We start from the raw sequence: 21,129 nt of genomic DNA on the forward strand, positions 1-21,129 counted from the left end.
GCTCGCCAGGAGACTGATCATCGAGTAACTTGACTGCTATGGATGACACGACCTCATTAAAGCCTTGTATCGCTTGTTCGCCAGAAGACCCGACAAGCAAATGTGAAGCCCTTCATCACAACAGCAGATATGGTTATGGCGGAGCTTTTCCTCATACCGACGGTTCCCCGGCTTCTCATGGCGACACGACCTGCCCCGAGTCGATGGGGATCGCACGAGCGATTGGAGATGGCGATCCCCGGGGGGTGGTTCGACTGGATAATCAGCAGCAACGAAGAAGAGAGGCCGATTCTCTCCGGTGATGGTGGGCCCTTCTTCAACGACGGCGAGGCTGCCTTTGCATTTTGGAGAATTCAGATCTCGCGCTCGCACCTGCACTCCGTGCTCCAAGTCGATCGGAGTTCTTCAATATTGATCCATGACGGGATTGAGGCCACAGTCAAGCAAGTCGCAAATTAACATGAAAGCTATTGGAAAATTAGAAAGGAACACTTTTCAATGAGAGTGTTTTCAATTGGATAAATGAGGCAAATAGACCCTAAGTCTTGGCTCAATGCGAACATTTTTTGAAAAATATTTTTCAAATTATTTATTTTTCGTAAAGCAAACGAAGCCTAAATGTTCAATGGTTCCTCAACTCTTCATATAAAAACAAAAAATAAAAGTTATCATAATTACACTATTTCACGGATCTTGAAAAATCTTTTCTTTTCAATCCATTTCCAACGTCAAAAAGAAAACATCACAATCTTTTTATTATTATTATTTTTTACCTTTTTGGTCTTTATAAGTATTACGATAGTTTCACTACAGTTTATAATGTCTACAATAGTAATAGTAAAATCTCAAAACTTTCTGAAGTACTAACATAACCAACTTTTGAGGCAAAAGGATATAAAAAGTGCCAAAACTTATGTACGACACTCACTTTAATGCCAAAAATTTTCACTGTCTCACTTAAGTGCCAAATCGATGAAAAAACCAAACTTAAGTGCCAAATTGAAGAAATTCCGACCAAATTGATTACGTAGCATTTATAATTAAATTTTTAATATGTCGTGGCATATTTTTCAAAAAATTCAATCCATATGGATTTCTAAATTTAAAAATAAGCTAAAAGCTAACTATTTTTTAACATACGTACTTAATAAAAAATTTATTTAAATTAAATTTAAAAAATCAGCAAAAAAGAGAAGGGCTAAGAGCCAAGCGACGAGGGCTTGCACACCCTTCTCTCTCTAATTTAACTTATATTTATATTTAATTTAAATGATATCTTTGAAGTTTTAGTTTTTTATTATTTAATCTAAGCAATTTTGTATTTTTTAATTTTTAATATGTTTTCTGAACTTTTAGCTTCTTTTATTCCCGATTGGACATCCGGCCAGTCATGTTGGCTTCAGATATTAATAGAAAAATGCCGTGTAGGATTTTTTAGACAAAGAGATCAGAGTTGGCACTTAAGTAATCATTTTTTTAAAAAAATTGACACTTAAATGATACGAGAAAAAGTTTTAACACTAAAGTGCATCATGCATAAGTTAGATACTTCTGGTGTCTTATTGTCCAACTTTTGATATAAACACTCCCCAAGTACTTATGACACAACTTTTGATATAAACTTTCTCAAGTTCTAATAAACTCAACTTTTGGTCTAAACTTTTCCAAAGTACGCAAAGAAAGATATTTTGGTATAAATATTCCCAAGGGGAATGCTAGATTTTGGGTAATCTTTGTCCCTTGATCTCGACATCCAAGCACAAATTCATTGGAGGAGGCATAGTGCAGCCGATTTGCTCAAATTGTGAATATACAAACCAAAATTACGAAAGCCAGAATTAACCTTCGGTCTTAACTTTTCCAAGTAATAGTATACTTAACTTTGGTCTAAACTTTCACAAGTGCCAATGAATCAACCGTTGGTCTAAACTTAAAGAAACCATACTATCAGAGCATGTCTCCTATTATTTGTCCTATTGCAATGAGTTTGAGAGGGAAAAATCTCAGAGTGAACGTTTCATCGCTTCGACAACTTTTTTTTTGGGGTGATATTTCTTTTGGTTCTACCAAACCTTTTGAGAGGAACATAATTGAAAATAAAAAAAAATTCTCAAAAATAGGATGATTAAGTTATTAGAGCGTGTCTCCCGCTATTTGTCATGTTGCAATGGGTTTGAGAGGGCAAAATTTGCGAAACAAGTATTTATAAATGTAGTTAAATTTAATTAAGAGAGCACGAAACAAAAAAAAAAACTTGAAAATTTCATCTATATAAAAGTCTAGGAACAATATTTAGATTAACATAACTACGAGAAATCTAAAAATAAACTAATAGTATGTTTAATTTTTGTTATGGAAATACTTATTCTTAAAATTAAAGGAATATGAATTGATATAACCCAAAAGAAGGGTATATATACTTAAATGGAACTATAGTATTATTTATAAAGACTAACATGGTAAAAGGTAATAAAAAAACGACATCACATATATACATATATATATATATATATATATATATATATCTTTAGGGAATGGATTGAAACAAAAAAAGATATTCAAAAACTAGTTAATAGTGTAATTATGAAAATTTGTCAACAGTCCTAACCGACTGATTTGACTATATTATAAAAAGTTAAGGGACTAGATTGAACAAATTGAAAGTTTAAAAACTCGATTGAACATTTGGAAAGATTTCAAGGATTACATTAAATGAATTAAAAGTTCATAGATGACACTACGCATGGGGCCAAAGTTTAGAGGCTATTTGTGTCATTTTTCCTTTTAAATTTTCTTCAATTAAATTTATTTTCTTGTATTACTTAGAATAAGTGGATTTCAGAGAAATTAACCTGGATATCTTTTAAATATGTTGTAATTTGTAATTAACTTTGCCTTTTCAAATAACTTATGAGTTTAAGAAAAATGAATTTCAATAGTACATAATTTACAGAGTAACAACTGTCATTTAACCCATGCAACCTACATCAAACCAAATTGCCTCAATCTCATAGAGCCAAGTTCTGGCGCCCTGATCCCCGTTTACATTTGGAAATACAGACATAAGTCCATGCTTCCTTGGCTTCCTTAGCTCGATCTTGACAGAAATTATCTGGTATGGATGTCAATTCAGTTATACATTTTTAATTTGGTTAATTTACTCCTTAACCTTTGTGTGAAAGTTCAATGTAATCATACGGGCCGATTTCGTCGGAATGGCTACATCGAAATTGCGTGCAAAGGTTTATGATTAAATCAACAAAATTAAAAAGTTTAGAACTGAATTAACACGAATACAAATATATTTAACACTCATTGGACCATTTCCCGGCTCGAGCTCACCTTCCTTTCTAAAGAAAAGCAGCACACCACATTTTCCAAAACCTTTATTGCTTTCTTCAGGGAAACAGAACACTTGACACCAGAAAATTGTCAAGCTGTAAACGACAGATCTTATCAGTTGGGAGTCTTCCAGCATTTTCAAATGCTTAACTGTCCAAGCATCCATTCTCAAGGTGATTTTATCAATCATGGTTTGCATAGCTTGTCAGAAAGTCTACCAGAAACAAGGGGCAAGCCAAGATTCTAACTGGCTATTCCCCTTTTGGAAAGCCACTAATGGTGATAAGCTCAGAACAATGATTTTGAGTCATACCCAAAATTCCTAACAAAAAAAAAATTGCAGGGCATTTATAATGAGAGGATTTAGACTATTAATTAACAAGATCTCATTACATAGCCAAGTTCAGTAAGATTGATGCTTGATCGGCTGTAACCCGTCATTAGGACGCTGACCAATAATAGGTCGTCACGTGTCCTAGGATACGGACCGATAGAGGGTCACCGTGGTCATAAAGACGCGAACTGGTATCTGGCCTACTTAAAATGTTGGGGAGTAGGTACGGTCTTTTCGGGCAAGTCACGCCTTTTATGACGTTCCGGTAAGACGAGGATAACTCGAGATTCTATCACTAGTTTTGACTTATTTCTTAATGGAGCAATGTCCCTTGCGGCGCCCCTAAAAAAAAAAAACTCCTCGACATGGAAAATGTTTGTTACCAATGAACTTAGGATATTACAAAACACAAAAAAAAAAAAAAAACATTATATAAAGGCTAAAGCCAAATTATGCACTTATAAACTGTCAGAGGTTTAGTTTGCCATCCAGAACGAATAATCTCCTCTCTCTCAGACATGACGATTTGCCTTAGTCCCTCTGTTTCTCCTTTGCTTTGCCTTCTGCTTCCTCCTTAAATTTTTCAGGGCTGAAAGGTAGCCATCAACTATCAACACAAAGACCCACTTGGTCTACTGTTCATTTGAGCGCGTGGCTTGTTTGACTTGTGAGTTCTTTCACTGTTTTTTTTTTTTTTCCTCGATCATTCTTTGCATGCTCACCTTTGTTGGTTATGTCCATTTGTATGTATCTCCTCGTTGTTTTGTTGTTCATCAGTCGAATTTGTATGTATCACCTCGTTGTTTTGAAGATGTCCCGATGATTGCTGTTGTAGCTCTATAGGTTTATTTTCGCGGTAGCTCCATTGGTATATTGCTTTCGGGGTTCTAACGCAGATCTAAATGAGCCTCGATCTCATTCTTGTGAGAAGTTCTAGAATACTCGTATTGCTCAAATGAAGTGGATGATATAAATGAGGGGATGACTTCTCCATTTATACAAGAGTCCATGTAATTGCAACCATTGATCTTCTACACGATATAGCAGTAGAGGATATCAATCATCGTCTAATCGATCCGGGTGGTGGAGATTCAATTGATCTAACGGTAGAGGATAGTGATTCTCGTCACATCAATCCAACAGTGGAAATCAACCTCATCCTGTGATAGAGCACTTTGAATGCGGTTTTGTTTGCTTAATGGTCGATTCAGGAATGACATTCTTCTGCTCATAAAGCATTTGCTTGTTAATTCATCAATGTTGGGCTTTAGTACAATTTATTCGGTTATGATGTTTGCTGATTTACTCATTAGCAAGCCGTTTTTTGATCTTATCGCGATTGTTCGTCGCTCATTTTCTAATTCCAAAGACTCCCATATCCATTTTTGGCCTGGAATGCAGATTTTTACTAATCTAGGTAAGCGAATGACTGAGCACTAGTGGAAGATAGATATGGTAGTAAAAGTGTCAACTTTAGCACTTTCTTCATGTCATTTGGTGATTTTGCTTCAATAGGAGAACCGGGTGGTATTTCATTTGGCTCGGGGATGCCATATCACTCTGATGCAATCTTATGTATAGTATCAATATCGAGTTGAAAATGCCCTTGGTCAGACCCTTATTTGAAACAATAAATGCACTTTAGGTCCTTATTTAAAACAATGTCTATTTCATGTCCTTATTTAAGAAAACGCAGACATCTTCATGCCCTTATTTGGAATTTTCTCGAAGACATAGATGATGGGGTTCCCTAGTGGGTTGTTGTCAAAACCGAGGCATCTAGTAATAGGTTTATGAAAGCCGCTAGCCCGACAGTCTTGCAGTAGTGTCATTTTAACCAGACGATCTCCCAATCAATGAGTACTTTATGTAAAACTCGCGGTAATAATGTGTGAATCTACGGTTGAAATTGTACCATCCCCGACATTACTGTTAGGGAAGCATTTTCCTAGGTTTATATCCCCTTTATCAGTCTAGAATGTTTATAGTCCTATCAAATACTTGATCAAGCTAATGACATTTCGTATTACAAGTTAGATTATTCAAATATGCACTTGTAATCTGTTCTAACGAAGGCATCAGTCCACTCTTTTCGTGGCTCGGGTGCGAAAATGAACGGTTAAAGACGATAGCTGTCAACAGACTTCAGTCTGAGTCCCATGACAAGTCCATTGTTAGATGTTATATGAGGTTATTCCTTGACTAGCGAGATCTTTTTGCTTTGATTTTTCTGGAAATCGATTTTGATTTAATTATCTCGGAAACAACTCTCTTTATTTACCACAGCAAGATGGAAGGCACTGAAGAGAAACTGGCAGACCAGGTGCTTTCTACTTGTTTCTCTGGGACCGATGATACTTTTGGAGATCCGCAGGTGCTTCCACGGGTTGGAGATCAGTACCAAGCTGAAATTCCTTCTCTAGATGTGGAGTATGATACGATAAAGCACGCAAGTACATCAATGGGTGCCCAATTTGTTGTCAAAGGAGAGAATCTGATGACTTCGAACGAAATATTTGCTAATGGAGAAGAAGTGAAAGATCTTGAACGTCTTGGTGAAGCGGATGGAGATTATAAGATGGACCTGCGTTCTTTAGCGGAGGATCCGAAAACTAAGATGGATCTAGATGTTGGCGTCTTCTATCCGGCTGACTCATCCGGTGAAGCTTGGACTAATGCTGAATGTGACGGCTTTCTCCTTGGTCTGTATATCTTTGGGAAGAATCTTATCCTTGTTAAGAGGTTTGTTGAAAGTAGACCAATGGGGGATATGTTGCGCTTTTACTACGGGAAGTTCTATGGTTCGGAGAGATATCGCAGATGGTCGGGCTGTAGGAAGTCCCAGAAGAGGTGTGTTTCTGGGAAGAAGATATTCACAGGATGGAGGCACCAGGAATTACTATCTCGATTGGTTTCTTGTACCTCAGAGAATTGCCAAAAGCTTTTTATCGAGGTACGTTCCCACTTATTCATCCTAGTCATACAGAAAAATTAATTGAATGTGCATTAGAACCCTCAATATTTTGATGTTGACTTGAATGTCACATGCCCTTTTTTGACCCCGAGCAATGTGCCAGCACACGATCAGCATACTGGTAACTTTGGTTTGGAAGCTGATGTCTTTGGTGTTTGCTAAGATCACCTTCAGCATTATGTAATAGGACTACTACTAGGAATTTGCAAACTATTTCACGTCAGCCAATTCATTCCAATCTTTAGAATACATCAGTCTCTGTGAATGCTAGATCTGCTGGTGCAACGCCTGTTGTTTTCTTCTCAATCTGTATCCTTGGATTACAAGCTACATATGTTCTAGTGAGAAAAGCATCACCTCATGCTGATCTAGATACTTCGGCTGCAGGTTTCTCAGCAAATGGAAGAGGGAAGAACTCCATTTGAAGAGTATGTATTCACGGTAAAGGAAGCGGTCGGTCTTGGCAATCTAGTCGAAGCAGTAGGAATCGGCACAGGAAAGAGAGATCTCACCCGTGTGGTCAACGAGTCTGCGAAAGAGAAAAACATGGTTCCGCCGCCGATTCCAACCGGCAAATCTTGCTCTTTACTCTCGGCTGCCGAGGTAATCAACCTTCTAACAGGAGACGTTAGGTTAAGTAAAGCGAGGTCGAGGGATCTTTTCTGGGAAGCTATTTGGCCCCGCCTTTTAGCTAGAGGATGGCACTCCGAGCAGCCTCAGCATTACAGCCATTCTGGGTCAAGGCATTCTCTTGTTTTCCTCGTGCCAGGCGTTAAAGAGTTCACAAAATGGTGTCTTGTGAAAGGAAACCACTACTTCGACTCCATCAGCGATCTCTTGAATAAAGTTAAATCGGAGCCTGAGCTTATCGGGCTCGAACTCGGAGCAGTAAAGGAGAATACTCTCAAGGAAGAAAGCTGGCACGATACATCTTCAAAGTGCGACTTGGACAACATGTTAGATCGAAAATGCCAGCAGAGCTATCTGCAGCCCCAGAATTCGAAACCCGGTCCAGCTTCAGCTGGCTTCATGATAGTGGATATTTCGATCCGCCAAGGACCGGCTAAGATGGGAGAGGCGAGACTTTTACCGAGTGAGACAGCCTGTGCATCTACTCATCCTGGGCTGAGTGCAAAAGATGCTTCTGAAGTGTCTGAAGACAAAGATGATGCAACTGATAATAGAGCAGGTTCTCATAAATCAGGTGATGCAACAAGAGTTATTGATGATATACAGCCAAACTTGCTTAAGAAATCTAGATTCGACTTGGAAATGAAGGCTGGCCACCCAGATTGCGAGGGTTCTGCTGCACCGCAGCAGCGAGATTTAAGTCCACTTGCTTGTGGAGAGTCGAACAGTTGCTTCGGAAATCTCTCTGCGCGGAGAGGATCATACAAGAATGAAATTCATTTCCTTTCACCTGTCAAGAACAAGAGCATAGTCTTGCAGAGAGGTTCATCTCAAGACTTTCTGGTTGCACGTTCCTTTGTTGAAATCAGTCCGGATGAGCACATGTCTGAAAGTTGTAATGCTGCATTTCCATCTTTGAACAAGAGATATTCCCATGCATCAATCAACTCGAATCTCCAGCAAGTATCAACCGACGCTGGAACCCATGAACAAAGTCCTGCCAAATCGTCATATCCATCCTCTGGGTCGGGTCAGCAGATAGAGCCGTCGAATCCATCCTATGGCGCTTCCAACATAGAGCAACAGTGCACTAGGAACAGCTGCAGGAGAAGTACTCGGAACCGGGCATTGACGAGAAAAGCAATGGAAGCTATGGAAAGCCGGTTCTTCAACACAAAGAGGAAGAGGAGAGATGCCAAGGCTTCCGAAGATGTTTCAGCACCGATTTCTCCCCCATCAAATGCCAGCGACAGCAAGTATGAGCGCAACTTCTAAAGACGGTTCGGGACATGGTGTCGCAAACTCTGAGATCAAGCAGGGAGGCCCCGAAAGGGGACCTCGACAGTAAACGCCATGTGGTCAGTTAGTCTCGGGGTTTCTTTCTTGAATCGATAGGTGGTTGTACTGCTTGGAGCTCGCCGTTCTGTCATAATCTTGGATAGTTTTTGTTCCTTCTCAATCTGTTGTCCAAATATAGAGGGACTTGTGCATTTGATGTTTATACTATCATATTCATGATCATATATACATGAACAGCATGAATTCACAAAATCTAGGGACGAGACAATGACCGGTCAAGTGGAATGTTTTGTGAGAGAAATGCCCAAACTTTGGATGAACATGATCTTCTTCCTGGAAAACTGAAGGAGGTGATATTGGTTTGGATTTTCAGAGTACAGAGAATCATCTACAAGTTGTTGGATGGCTTTCATTCTTTATGGTTTAGGCTTCGCTTAATTCTTTCTATGCATTCTTGGTTGGAAATGGAAAACGGTATATTACGTTCGTGGTCACCGTACTCTGGTGCAATTCGTAATCGTTTCGTCGCTAAATAAACCAAATAATACAGCCCTCGCCGAAAACCGACCGTTATTTCGCCCGTTCAAATCTTCCTAACCAAACGTATTGTGATTCACCAAGGCATACATTTCTCGAAGTAACTTTCACATATCAGAAACTTGTACCACTTGAATTGGTTGGCAACTTCTCTACTAAGAAGTTGTATAGAGTAACCTTTGCACTGTAGTTGATTTTTTTTCTCTTTATACTCAAAGGAATGCAATTATTTGTGACTAGTTATTTTTATATGTGGTAAGTAACTTTGAATTCCGGAAAGCAATTTCCGACCACCTTATAGTCAGTAAATTCTCAATGTTGATAGTAACTTTCATCGGCCTAATTCCCTAAAAAAACCCCAACTTAGGTCCAGTCCTAAATTTGTTCCATTTTTTTTTTTTGTCTTGGAAAAAACTCCAAACTTTAGGTACAGTTCCAAATATGGCCCGAATTTTATTTTGTCTAAAAAAATCACACATTTTCAATGTATTCTCAAATCTACGTCGCGATTCAGTCCCAACTTGATGTGGCATTTCCACATTGATTAAAAAAAAACACCCACATTAACAGAGTAAGAGGCCGATAGGTACAGACCAACATGGTATTTCATGTGGATAACAAATTCACCCAATAAAGAAATTATCCAAAATGAAACCACTTTAGAATATGAAAATTAGGGACGACTAATGGAGTTTTTTGGACAGAGGGCTAATGGGGAAGACTTGAGATTAGACTAAAAATTGGTGATTTTTTCTTAGACATAAAAAGTTTTGGGTAGATTTGAGACTAGACCAAAAGTTTAAAGTTTTTTTTAGACAAAAAAAAAAGTTTGGGACAGATTAGGGACGTGACCTAAAATCTGGAGTTTTTCACGGAATTATGCCAACTTTCATATGACTAGTTCCTTCGTGCACTATGCACGAATGCCATTTGAGATGGATTTGGCTGACCTTTTTAACAAGAGAAAATGAATACGAATCTTAAAGCTGAGTATCTTAGTTATTTAACTGCCCAAATATGTCGAAATCTATGTATTAATAACATACAATGCTCTATTTTATTTCATTTTATTCATATGAAGATGTAGATAGATGTTAGCAACTCGTTAGTCACACGATGCAGTACAAAATCCCTAGTGATGCAACTTTAAAATGGCTATTGTTAATACATTCGCCCTCAAATTCAATTGGGATATCCTATTTCCAGCCATATATGACTAAATCCACCCTTATTTTCACCAAGGGTGTATTTGTTTGAGTGAAAGCATTTTCTGAACTTTCACCCGTTTATTCGCAAAAAATGACAAGTCAACAAAAAACACTTTTTGGAATTGCTACTCTCGAATGTTTTGATATTCTATTTTAATGTTTTATTATATATTTTTCTTTTTCTTTCCCTTGGTTGGTCCCCGGGCCTCGGTGATGGCCGGAGACCGGCCATAGGTACGAGCCGGGGAGGCTCGACCTTGTTGGCCTCACTCAGCAAGGTATAAGAAAAAAAAATTAAAACTTTATTTTTTGGCCTAAAATAAAATCATGAGATTGAAATCATTTTCCAAATGAGAATCAAACACCGGAAAACGTTTTCGGTCACATATTATCAAATAAAGGAAAACACCGTTTTCCCGGGAAAAATAATTTTCGAGAAATCATTTTTCCTTTTTATGAATTTGTCCTTGAAACAAATGCGCCTTAAGAAGACAAAATTCCCTCAATCATTTAGTTGCAATTTAAAGTAGTAGCCTCATTTGGGGGTGAGCAGTTCCCGGTCCGGTCCGATTTCCCTCAAGAACCGGGAACCGAACCGGTGGTACTGATTCTCAATTTGCGAAATCGAAAACCTGACCGACGGTCCCGAAAATCGAGCAAATCGATCTGATCCGGTTCCCAAACGGTCCAATAGAACCGGTAACATGCCTAAAAAAGAACTTACGCACGAAGTCTAGATAACTTCCTTCACGAAACGAAATTCGAGTTTGCAAAATATTTCTACGGTAGGAAAGGAAGGGCTACAGACCCAAACAAGTGAGTGTAGCTATGATTTATGTAAAGTGCAGACATATAATAGAAGTCATTCTGCTTGGATCAGGATATTGCGGGTGGTTGTTAACACTAATGCTGGGTCACTATTCTTTTCAAATCTCACTGTCGCGCACCAGATTTAGGAAGTGAAGAGACTGCCCTCGTGGTTGAGACTTTGAATGCGGTATTGCAACTCTATATCTAAGCGGTTACTTTTAAAAAATTAAAAATAAAATAAAATCGACCAGTCCGGCCCTATATCCTTGGAACCGAGAACTGGACAGTCCGGCCACCAGTTCCAATTTTAAGAACCGGGAACCAGACCACCGCCCTCTAAAATCGAGAACCGGACCACCGGTCCGTCCGGCCCAAGCGGTTCTCCATCTGGTTAGTCTGATTTTCTCACCCCCAGCCTCATTTCTTTTATATTTTATATTTATCTCTATTTCTATTTAGGATCAGGGTGTTATAATTAAGCATTTGACTTGTTTTATTTTGTTTAGTATCAATATCGCATGTATATTAAAGGCATTATGTTTTATTTTCAATTTTTAGATTTTACTTTGTAGAAATAATTTTTGTCAAAAAGAGAAATGTCCAAGAAAATATATATCAGGTTTTTTAATTCTTTTGTCTAGTTCTATCCTATCCTATTCTACTATACAAGCTACACTGTGTGCGCTATGTGCTGTATGCGGGTTGCGAAGCCCTGCTACCTCATCACGCTTCTCCGCCCCACTTCCCCCGAGGGTGGGGATTCGAACCCCTCACCTCCCTCTTTCCAAATGTCAAGAGTGGCCACTAGGGAGGTATCTTAATTTACTAGATCAAAGAATCTGTCTTTTTCCTTTTTTTATTGACAAGATAATTTTACACAGAGCATGTAAGTCATTATAGGATTATCTTGTAAAACAGTTAAAACATCAACGTGACAAAGCTAAACAAAACTGATATTTTTCTGTAAAGACTACAAGGATGATACTATTTTTATCAAATTAAAATGATGAAATTTTAGCGGCACTTCTATAAATAAATAAAAAAAACTATGTGATGCCAAAGTATGATTTAAGTAAATTATACCTTTTAAAGTTTCAAGTAGAAGAATGTAATAAAGAATTTTTTTTCTCTCATCCTATCATCCCATTATATGTATATGTAAAAAGACAATTGATAAGAAAATGTTTGACAGCGTCATTCAAAACAAAAGCGAAAGTTTATAAACAAGTAATTGTGTTAAAATATCGTCCATGCTAAATTTTTCTAAATTTTACTTGACAATTGATCCATAAATATGCTCAACAGATAAAAGGAATTAGGTTTCTTGAAAAAAAAAATTTCGACAAAACTAATTCGCACGAAAATAAATCGAACATTAAAACAAAAATGAATAAAACACGTGAAATTCGTAACTACAGAAAATTGGACCCCACATAGAATAGAAAAAAATAAAAAATAATAAGGAAGGAAAAGGAAATTTAGGGCTACATATTTAAATTGCAATTGAATGATTGAAAGAGATTTTTTTTTTTTTGTCTTCTTAACAAAAATTGGGTGGATTTAGTCATGTAGGGATGAAAATAGAGCGGTCCATTCAGGCCCTTATTTGAAATAATATTCACTTCAAATCTTTATTTGAGAAAACGAGGACACTTGAGGCCCCTATTTAAAATTTTCCCTCCAAATTCACTAGGTATAATATACAAGTAAGGACAGGCAAATTACCAGTATTTTTATGGGCCCATTTCCAAAGTTTTGGGTCAATTGCCACCAAGTTTACAAACCACGTTCGGCCCACAACGGCCCATTCCTATCTTGTCTCTGCACCCTTCTTCCCACGCTACAAAAACCCTAACCCTAATTTTCAAAATCTGTGCTGCGGCTTCGGCTTTCTCGGCGGTTCTCCTCGTGTATAAATCTCAACAAGAAGCCGCTTCGATCGCCATCGCTCGCAGCAGCGGAAGCGCATGAACTCTCTCTCTCTCTCTCTCTCTCTCTCTCTCTCTCTCTCTCTCTCTCTCTGTGTTTTGATTTCATGTTGATATTGTGTGGAAGGGGGGAGGAGGCGATGATGTTGAGAACTACCTATTTTCTGAGGGAAACCATTCCTCAGTGATTACAAAACTTACCAATGGATCCTTCTGAGCCGCCTCTCTTCCCCTTTTCCTCGTCTCGATGGATTCGATTCGGTTTGCGATAAAGTTGCGATCTTTGTCGTCCGGCTATCTTGATTTATGGATCCTGTGTTTTCCTTTTCTTTCCTCTTCTCTATTTTTTTTTCTTTTTTTTTTTTTGTTTCTTTGGAAGCTGAATCAGAGCCATTGATGTGATGATAACATTCTCGGAAACACACAAATGTCGACTACAAAATTATCAGACTACAATTATCTGATCAATGGTTCGTTGAGTTCCTCGTCCGTTCCTGTTTTCTTCGAACTTCCTCCCACTGACCTCTGTTCTTCCCTGTCCTTGCGATGTTTTTTTCCAGCTCTTTTCTCTCCTTGTATGCATAATTGTTTTCTTTTGAATATTACGATGATCTTATGCTTCAGATTTTTCGTCCGTCCTTGGAATTTCAAGAAGGATTTAGGGTTCTTGTGAACTTGTAAAATTGTCAGTGTATCAAACAATGTCCAATAAGATTTTGCTGGATCAATCAATTCTCTAAGAAGATATTTTCAGATTGATATATTTGAATCGCTTATAAATATAATAAATTTATCCTAAAATTAATTTTTTATCATTAAAAATTTCAAACTGATATATTTGTAGTTTCTTTGACTGCAAGATGTCATCAGACTTATCAAATTTATCACAAGGAGCCTCCAATAGTTGGCCAATAAAGATCGGCCAGTTCAAAACGGTGGGATTTAACTTCAAATCAACTCATTCCAGCCCCCTCTGAGAGAGAGAACTAGTACCAAGCTCATCCCCGTGTACATAATTCGCATCAATAGAAAGTAACATTTGTTACAACTTTAGCCTCCAAGGGTTGAACCAAGCCTTTCTATAGACCTAATCATTAGAGAGGTCCGGCTCCATCCCACATATTAAAAGGGGTGGAACGGATTGTTATTCTGCAGTATACTCTCTAAACCTAAGCGGTATGTGCTTTTGCTTCACGGAAGAGATCTCCAATGACATTACAAGTCCCCACGGCTTGATTACTACTTGGCTTCCTGATTCCTTTCTTCAAAATCATCATCAGAACGGGGTATACGACGCCCTAACCTCAGTTGAAAGCTGACGTGAACTATGTTGGGGTCGGTCTTCAGAACCTCCTCTTCGGCTTCTTTTGCTACCTCCATTGCATCTCTGGAACGAGGGATGAAAACATCATCAAATGACCGGGAACAACTTCATATTTTTAGCAGAGAACAAAGCCACAATAGTGGGAGAATATCTGTACCTTATTAACATCTCTGGAGGCATGGAGACCTCAACCTCGAGTAGGACTTTCCCTTGCAACACGTGGTGCGTTATGCGCTCGACAACCATTCGCTGAAACAAGCCAGAGACTGTCACATTGTATGCGATTGCAACGGAAAGTTTGGAAGTCAACCATGAGGGGACACTATTGCGGAATATGGTATGTAATAAGAATGCATCACTGAACAAAGCTCAGACCATATGCAATGACCATGCATGCACTTGATGCAAATTCCAGAAACACCTAAGCAGCGATTGTGTGTTTTTCTATGTGGCTCAAAAAGCTTTTTTTGGGCAATATGCATTGAATGCAAAAGCTGAAACTACTGATTTGTTCTTAGCAACACTAATTGCAAGGCACACCAGTTGGTTTCAGGGAAAATATCATACATCTGGAATGTATGCACAAACAGACTTCGGAGCACAACGATGCAAGTTGTTCATTCATAATTCGATAGAGGTGAAACATTCTCAATGATATATTGCATGCCTGCCTACTCAAAATACTAGCAAATAGCAGAAAGATGCAACAACAATCATAATTGTTAAGTTGAATCGTCTGCGCATAACTCGAATTCAACATGAAAAGAACTGACAAGTACCTTCGAAAGCTTCGATGAGACAGCATTTTGAACAACTGTTTCAATTGCCTTGTCATCCACACGATTGTTTCTGTTCGGAACAGCCAATCCGTCTGAAAGTTCTTGTTCATCCACTTTCGTCGGAGAAAACTGAGAAGTCGAAGGGTCTACAAATATTTGCCAATAAAAATTTAGATCCAGTAAATTGGGTGAGAATAGTGCAATTTCTTTCAGAGGTTTATGTATGAGTAGTAGTTGAAGCTGAGGGAAAATATCATCTATGTTCACCAGAGTTTATTCACTTTGCAATGAGTTTAGAGTTTGTAAAAGTACCAAGACGAAATTCAAGTACCTACATATTCATTTTTCGACATTTATCAGAGCCCAAAACTATGTAGGATTTACAAGTGTCAAAGGAGTGAGCCCAATCTGGATTGAACTTTCAATGGAACTTCTCTTTTTGAATAACGAAATTTCATTGGAAGTTACAGTGAATACCTAAGAAGAGTAAATTCTTTTTGGCTTCACCCCTGAAGTTTCCTAAGCATCGCACATGAGAGGAGAACTACATAACATCATCAAAAGCCGTGTTATAGGGAGGTTGAGGAAATTGTCAAGTTAAACTTCGAAGTCGTGTAAAAAAGTACAACTAACTTGACTAGCAGACAAATCTTAACCCCATTAGACTGTTGTCTGAGTGGCGGATTAATGCAAAGATCAATCTACATAAAACATGACAATCATCTCAATGTTACGAAAATATCAACTCATCTGATCTTGTGGATTGGATCGGAAAGCTTTGCTATTGTGTTCACGCCCTCAAACAATCTGTATCATTATCGATTTTCTATGAGGTTCCTCTCGAAAAGTTACACAGAATTAAAAAAAAAAATTTGCCAAAAAAGATGCTGGACCGATGAAATACGTGCTCTCGAAGTTTTGCTCTCTCAAACTTCTTGCATCAAGACAAATAATAAGAGATGTGCTTTTATAGCTTCATTCTTCCTATTTTCTAGTAACTTCATGTTTTCCATGAGATTTCTCTTGATAAGTTATGTGCAATAAAAAAAAAAAAGAGATCAGCCAAACCCAGGGCTATCACTATAGTCTAATCATGTTTGATCTCCACTAAGATTCTATCAATTGTCCAAAGACTTACCAGTTTCATCCATTTGACTGAATAAAACATCATGAAAAATGCTAGGATGTCCTGGAACTGACAAGGAAGGATGATACCTATGTGTATGAAAACCTCCGTAACTTCAGGGTGGGACTCATAAATTCGATGACGAACAGTTTCACCAACTCCGTGTGCTGCACTAACACTAACAAAAGGATCAACCTGTGCTACATACGTAAAAAATATTGTTTAGCAAAACCGATCCCGCAGTTTCAGTCACATCGTGCATAAAATATGGAAAGTTCCAGCTGCTTCCTGTGAATTTTCATTTCTCACTACATGAACTGAACTTTGAAATCATTAGAAGAACAAAGACTCACCTCAATATGCACATCAAGATAAAGAGATGAACCAGCTCTCCTTCCCCGTAATTGATGACACCCCTAGAAGAGTATCCAGTTGTCATGTTGTACAAGTGCTTTTTGCAGCATCACATAGTTTATGTTGAACTCGAGAATATAAAGCAAAATATTTACTCATTAAGTAAAGACTTCCAATCAAATGCTTGAATTCTACTCTCATCTTACAATATGACTCTACAAATGGTTCAAGTGGCAGAAGCAAATTTGGAATGCACTTAATGTAACTTTGAAAAAGGGCTTTCTTCAAAGTATAAAAGTTGTAGAATGAGTATCACAAGTTCTAACTACTGTCGCACAAAAATTACACATACCTTAACTCCTTCAACATTAAGTATTGTTTCTTTTATTGGATCTAATTCTTCAGCTGGAATTGCAGCATCCACCAGTTCCAAGATGCTAAATTGTGGACAGAAAAGAGATGTCAGAAAGAAGAAATCAGTTAGAATGTCACAATAGTACATCCAAGCTTAGGCACTAAAAACCTTTGGTAACCAGTTTCAAGTCCAGCCTTAAAGATCATGCCGGAGACAACAAGTCCTGCTAGGGGATCCAGAAACTTTATTCCCAGGATGGAGCCTCCTGAATGAGGACAAATGACTCTGTATCAGCATTTGTCAATTAGAGAACCAAAAAGTTCATAGACATTGCCTCAAGATTCGAACTAAAAGGTTTAATGAACTACTGCTAAATCCATGCAACGCGTGTAAATTTCCTTACCTACACCAATAAGAGCAACCACTGATGAAATTGCATCTGCACGATGATGCCATGCATTTGCTTTCATTAGTCCACTGCCTTGCCTTTCACCAGCTCGTTTTGTTATCCAGTAAAGACTGGTACAAACAAGACGTGCATGAACATGTTGATCAATTAACAGGTTCAAAAATTGGTGAAATATGAAGTTACATGTTTGTCAGAGCATAGATGTGAGAAGAGCCACTTAAACATATTTACAAATAGTATGGTCATGCAAGAAGGAGAGAACTATGCATTGTATTCATATACACTGTATACTTGGTATTTTTCCTTTCTATGCTATCTCCACAACAAAAGAATATATTTAATTATGTTGACAGAGAAAACTGACAAACCCACCCTTCTTTAGTAGATATTGATATGACTGTCACACTGAGAGCAAGGATGGGGTGCTCCATGTCAATTCCATGGTGATGACCACCGTGATGATGACTATTAACATGTTCATTTAGGACAGAATGGTTGACTATTTCAGGTGTGGCAGACAACAAACCCTGCAAGGAAATAAAAGCAGCCCTTACGGCTGAGATGAATGTATCACATTATCAATCAAGGATTTTGAATTCACTCAATCCTCTAAAGATATTATTGCAACAAACAGGTTAGGAACTAATACTTTTTCCAGCAACACATATTCTTCAAGATCAAAGAATGAGTAAGAAACATATCATACAAGTAAAAGATCTAGAGCATGCCAGGCAATACCACCAGCTGTAGCCAAAAGCATACAAGAGATTCCAAGTGCTCCTAAAGTCTCAAATTTACCATGTCCTGCAGCAAAAGAAAGCAAAGCCTTGAGCAAGCAAACACAGCTGCTCAATTTTAGCATCTTGACAAAAACAGCACTAATACAAAATCATGTCATGGCAAACCTCATCAATGACAAATAGTTATACAAATATGCATATTTACTATGTGTCAGATTTCCCTACTGGAACGTATAAAACGACCTTACATCAAATTATTAGGTTTCAACCCAATGTTGATTGAAAGTAAACAACACAAACATTCACATGGGAAAGAGAATGAATGTTCATGATCGCACACATTGGAACCACCATGCATCGAGTAATAGAGACTTAAAAGAAGAGATGACTATTAAAACTGGACCATTAAATGTGATCCACAGGGAAAGGGTACATGCTCCATAGCATCTAAGTTATCCAAGAAGACGGACACAAAGGTTAAGTCGCCAAGGCCATGCAATTTCAGAAACATTTGATTTCACTTCATATAGCATACAGGTATCGATCAAGACAAGAATAAAACTTATTTAGTCAGACTAATGAGGGTATGCATTTGAAGAGATTACCATAGGGGTGATCTTTGTCTTTAGGAACAATTGCAGCTTTATATGACCATAATGCGACGCCACTGAGTACCTGCAGTTAGGAAAAAAGTTACAAAAAAGTCATAGATAGAAGAATAAGGATAAAGCAATGAATTGAAGAGAAGTTTAGAAGAGACCCCAAAATACAAACCTTGAAAGAAGAAAGCTAGCTGTTTAGCACAAAATACGGAGGTTTGACTATGCCATGTAAAACTATCCATATATGAATAAGCACAAAACCAGCCTTTTACTTTACTCCCTGAAGACATCGCATAGTCCCATTGCCATTCAAAAGAAGAGAAGCACAGCGACAAGGTGAACGAGATATGTAAGCTAAGGATGGGCTTTGATTGGTTGCCCCACTGAATTTATAAGATGACTCAAAGCAGTTTATGATATCAAGATGATATGATGTTCTCAAATAGTTCATCCTTTCCAATTGAAGTTCTAAATTTCCCACAAATATTTGATTCTATTGAAGGTGGATAACAATTACAAATCTTCTGTGTTTTGCTTGACCAATTTAGGGAGAATTTATATGTTATAGCCTACTCTCATCAATGGAAATACATAAACTTTGTTTACACATTCAAAAGCTACTTCAGATTCTTTGGTACTTAATGGTTTTCATAAGAACTACCCAATACGGTGCTTAGTGCATATATTAAATGGTCATAAGCCTACTCCATAGGGCAAAGGAGTTAAAACAAGCCAAGGTGATCCGAAGCATCCCCACATCCAAAAGGCCCAACCATGCAGCAAACTCAAACGATAACAAATCGAACATAGCACAAAAAAGAAGTAAGGATTCTAGTGCTCAATCCAAAGATCGGGGTCTAGGAACAGCCAAAAGAAAATGAACAACCCAAGTGAGAAAACACAATTGATTATACCACATCAGAGACGGAATGCGCAGCATCGGCAATAATAGCAGTGCTTCCCGACAAATAGCCCGTCACGGCCTTTCCGGTGGCCAAGCAGACGTCGGCGGCGAGACCCAGCCGGAAAATACGCTCGCCCTCCTCACCGGCGGAGAACTGGCGGTGATCGTGATCGTGGTGAGAATGGCCCAAGTGCCACCTTCTGGGAACATAGTAGTAGCTGCTAAAAGATGGGTCTTGAATGCGGGAACGAAAGTGCTGTTGGATCACGCGACCGTGACGGAGAATCTTGTCGGCTGCGTCCGGGGACGCTCTTGAGATGGAGGCTCTGTAGATGGAGCCGAGGTTGCAAAACCTGAAGCCCATGGTCGGGAGGGATTAAGGTTTCTCACCGATTGCCCTTTCCATGGAAATGGGAAGCGGTGAGAACACTGACAGGTCACTGTATAATTTATGAATTATAAGTAACCTTCACTTCTATTTAATTTTTCTCTAAATATAAGTCTTTAGACTACTTCGTCTGAACTTGAACGTAAAATTCAAGATATTCCCTTAAGATGAAGGGAAAAAAAAATTTCTCACAACTTAGGCTGCGTCTGGTTGTCTGAAATTCTAGTCAAGATAGGATATGAAATCCCGCAATTTTGTCATATCCTATTTCTTGTTTGGTGAATTACAGCAATAAAGTTGGATATATTCATATCATATGGTGTTCATTGTGTGGTATTTACACATATCATGTAAATGAACTTGAAAATGTACAAGCGTTTGACTATAAGAATATGTCATAATTTACTACCAACTCTGATAAGAGAGAGAAAATATGATCATTCACATTTGCAATTACAAAAGGTTTTGACTCTCTACCTACTTTCGTTAACCTTTAACTACAAAGTTACCAAGGAGAATGAGTTTTGATTTTCTTTTTGCTTTCATTTTGACGTGAATTATAAATCTACGAAAGAGAGGAAATTTCAACTCTCTCGTCGTTGTAGAGTCTTGCTGTGAACTAAAAAACTATAAGGAGTTGTGAAACTTCAACATGCACCGGAAATACATAAGACAAAGAGATGGATATTTCTATTTTTTTTTTTCGAGAAATTTCATTGCCCCCACGTTCTTCGAGAATTAAAAAGGTCATTTTCAAGTTCAAATTTATTTTTAAAAAAATATAGGTTCTTCTACTTCACTTTTATGTACTTATTTTTTACTTCCATAGCCCTTTATTGCATTGTTTTTATTTCATTCCATTATTTTTTAATAAAATATTTACTAAATAGTAACTATACTACCGTACCTAAAATATGTAATGATATAAATGTGAAGTGTGTTATAAACATATATGCTCAAAATATATTTTATAAAGTAGAAAGAAACTAAAATTTATAAAAACATATAGGAATAAATAAAAAATTATTTTTATTTTCTTTTTAATAGTAAAATTCAAATAAAATCCATATTTAGTTATTATTTATT

General features: G+C 37.7%; 2 protein-coding genes and 2 non-coding genes across 5 annotated transcripts; 3 read left to right on the forward strand and 1 right to left on the reverse strand.

Moving 5' to 3' along the window:
* Positions 1 to 5,966: 5,966 nt before the first annotated feature.
* On the forward strand, positions 5,967 to 8,555 carry LOC115742579. The gene is made up of 2 exons (XM_030676967.1): positions 5,967 to 6,629; positions 7,038 to 8,555. The coding sequence occupies exons 1-2, from the start codon at positions 5,967 to 5,969 to the stop codon at positions 8,553 to 8,555; spliced, it is 2,181 nt and encodes a 726-aa protein (XP_030532827.1).
* A 4,638-nt stretch (positions 8,556 to 13,193) lies between these two features.
* On the forward strand, positions 13,194 to 13,286 carry LOC115742588. The gene has a single exon (XR_004015587.1). It is a non-coding gene; the product is annotated as a small nucleolar RNA R41 (small nucleolar RNA).
* Positions 13,287 to 13,453: 167 nt separating this feature from the next.
* LOC115742589 lies at positions 13,454 to 13,532 on the forward strand. The gene has a single exon (XR_004015588.1). It is a non-coding gene; the product is annotated as a small nucleolar RNA Z155 (small nucleolar RNA).
* A 565-nt stretch (positions 13,533 to 14,097) lies between these two features.
* Positions 14,098 to 20,115, reverse strand: LOC115742493 (metal tolerance protein 2). 2 transcript variants are annotated; one of them, XM_030676801.2, is made up of 12 exons: positions 19,666 to 20,115; positions 18,755 to 18,824; positions 18,116 to 18,213; positions 17,782 to 17,936; positions 17,404 to 17,519; positions 17,169 to 17,265; positions 16,998 to 17,082; positions 16,645 to 16,707; positions 16,381 to 16,486; positions 15,166 to 15,311; positions 14,544 to 14,635; positions 14,098 to 14,449 (listed from the first exon to the last, which is right to left on the reverse strand). In XM_030676801.2, the coding sequence occupies exons 1-12, from the start codon at positions 20,017 to 20,019 to the stop codon at positions 14,302 to 14,304; spliced, it is 1,530 nt and encodes a 509-aa protein (XP_030532661.1). In that variant the 5' UTR covers positions 20,020 to 20,115; the 3' UTR covers positions 14,098 to 14,301. The 2 variants fall into 2 exon arrangements, 1 of the variants encoding a protein (XP_030532661.1); XR_007199372.1 differs by having other exon boundaries at positions 14,307 to 14,449; positions 14,544 to 14,652.
* Between the last annotated feature and the right edge of the window lie 1,014 nt (positions 20,116 to 21,129).

This window comes from Rhodamnia argentea, chromosome 7 (genome assembly GCF_020921035.1).
Source record: "Rhodamnia argentea isolate NSW1041297 chromosome 7, ASM2092103v1, whole genome shotgun sequence".
Lineage (NCBI taxonomy): Eukaryota > Viridiplantae > Streptophyta > Magnoliopsida > Myrtales > Myrtaceae > Rhodamnia > Rhodamnia argentea.

What these genes read in the sequence shown, in the direction of transcription:
- LOC115742579 (XM_030676967.1), top strand. Translation starts at nt 5,967, where the DNA reads ATGGAAGGCACTGAAGAGAAACTGGCAGACCAGGTGCTTTCTACTTGT. An exon ending in GCCAAAAGCTTTTTATCGAG is followed by an intron (nt 6,630 to 7,037) that starts GTACGTTCCCAC and finishes CTTCGGCTGCAG; the next exon opens with GTTTCTCAGCAAATGGAAGA.
- LOC115742493 (XM_030676801.2), bottom strand. Translation starts at nt 20,019, where the DNA reads ATGGGCTTCAGGTTTTGCAACCTCGGCTCCATCTACAGAGCCTCCATC. An exon ending in CTTGAAACTGGTTACCAAAG is followed by an intron (nt 17,083 to 17,168) that starts GTTTTTAGTGCC and finishes TCCACAATTTAG; the next exon opens with CATCTTGGAACTGGTGGATG. An exon ending in TCTCATCGAAGCTTTCGAAG is followed by an intron (nt 14,636 to 15,165) that starts GTACTTGTCAGT and finishes GGCTTGTTTCAG; the next exon opens with CGAATGGTTGTCGAGCGCAT.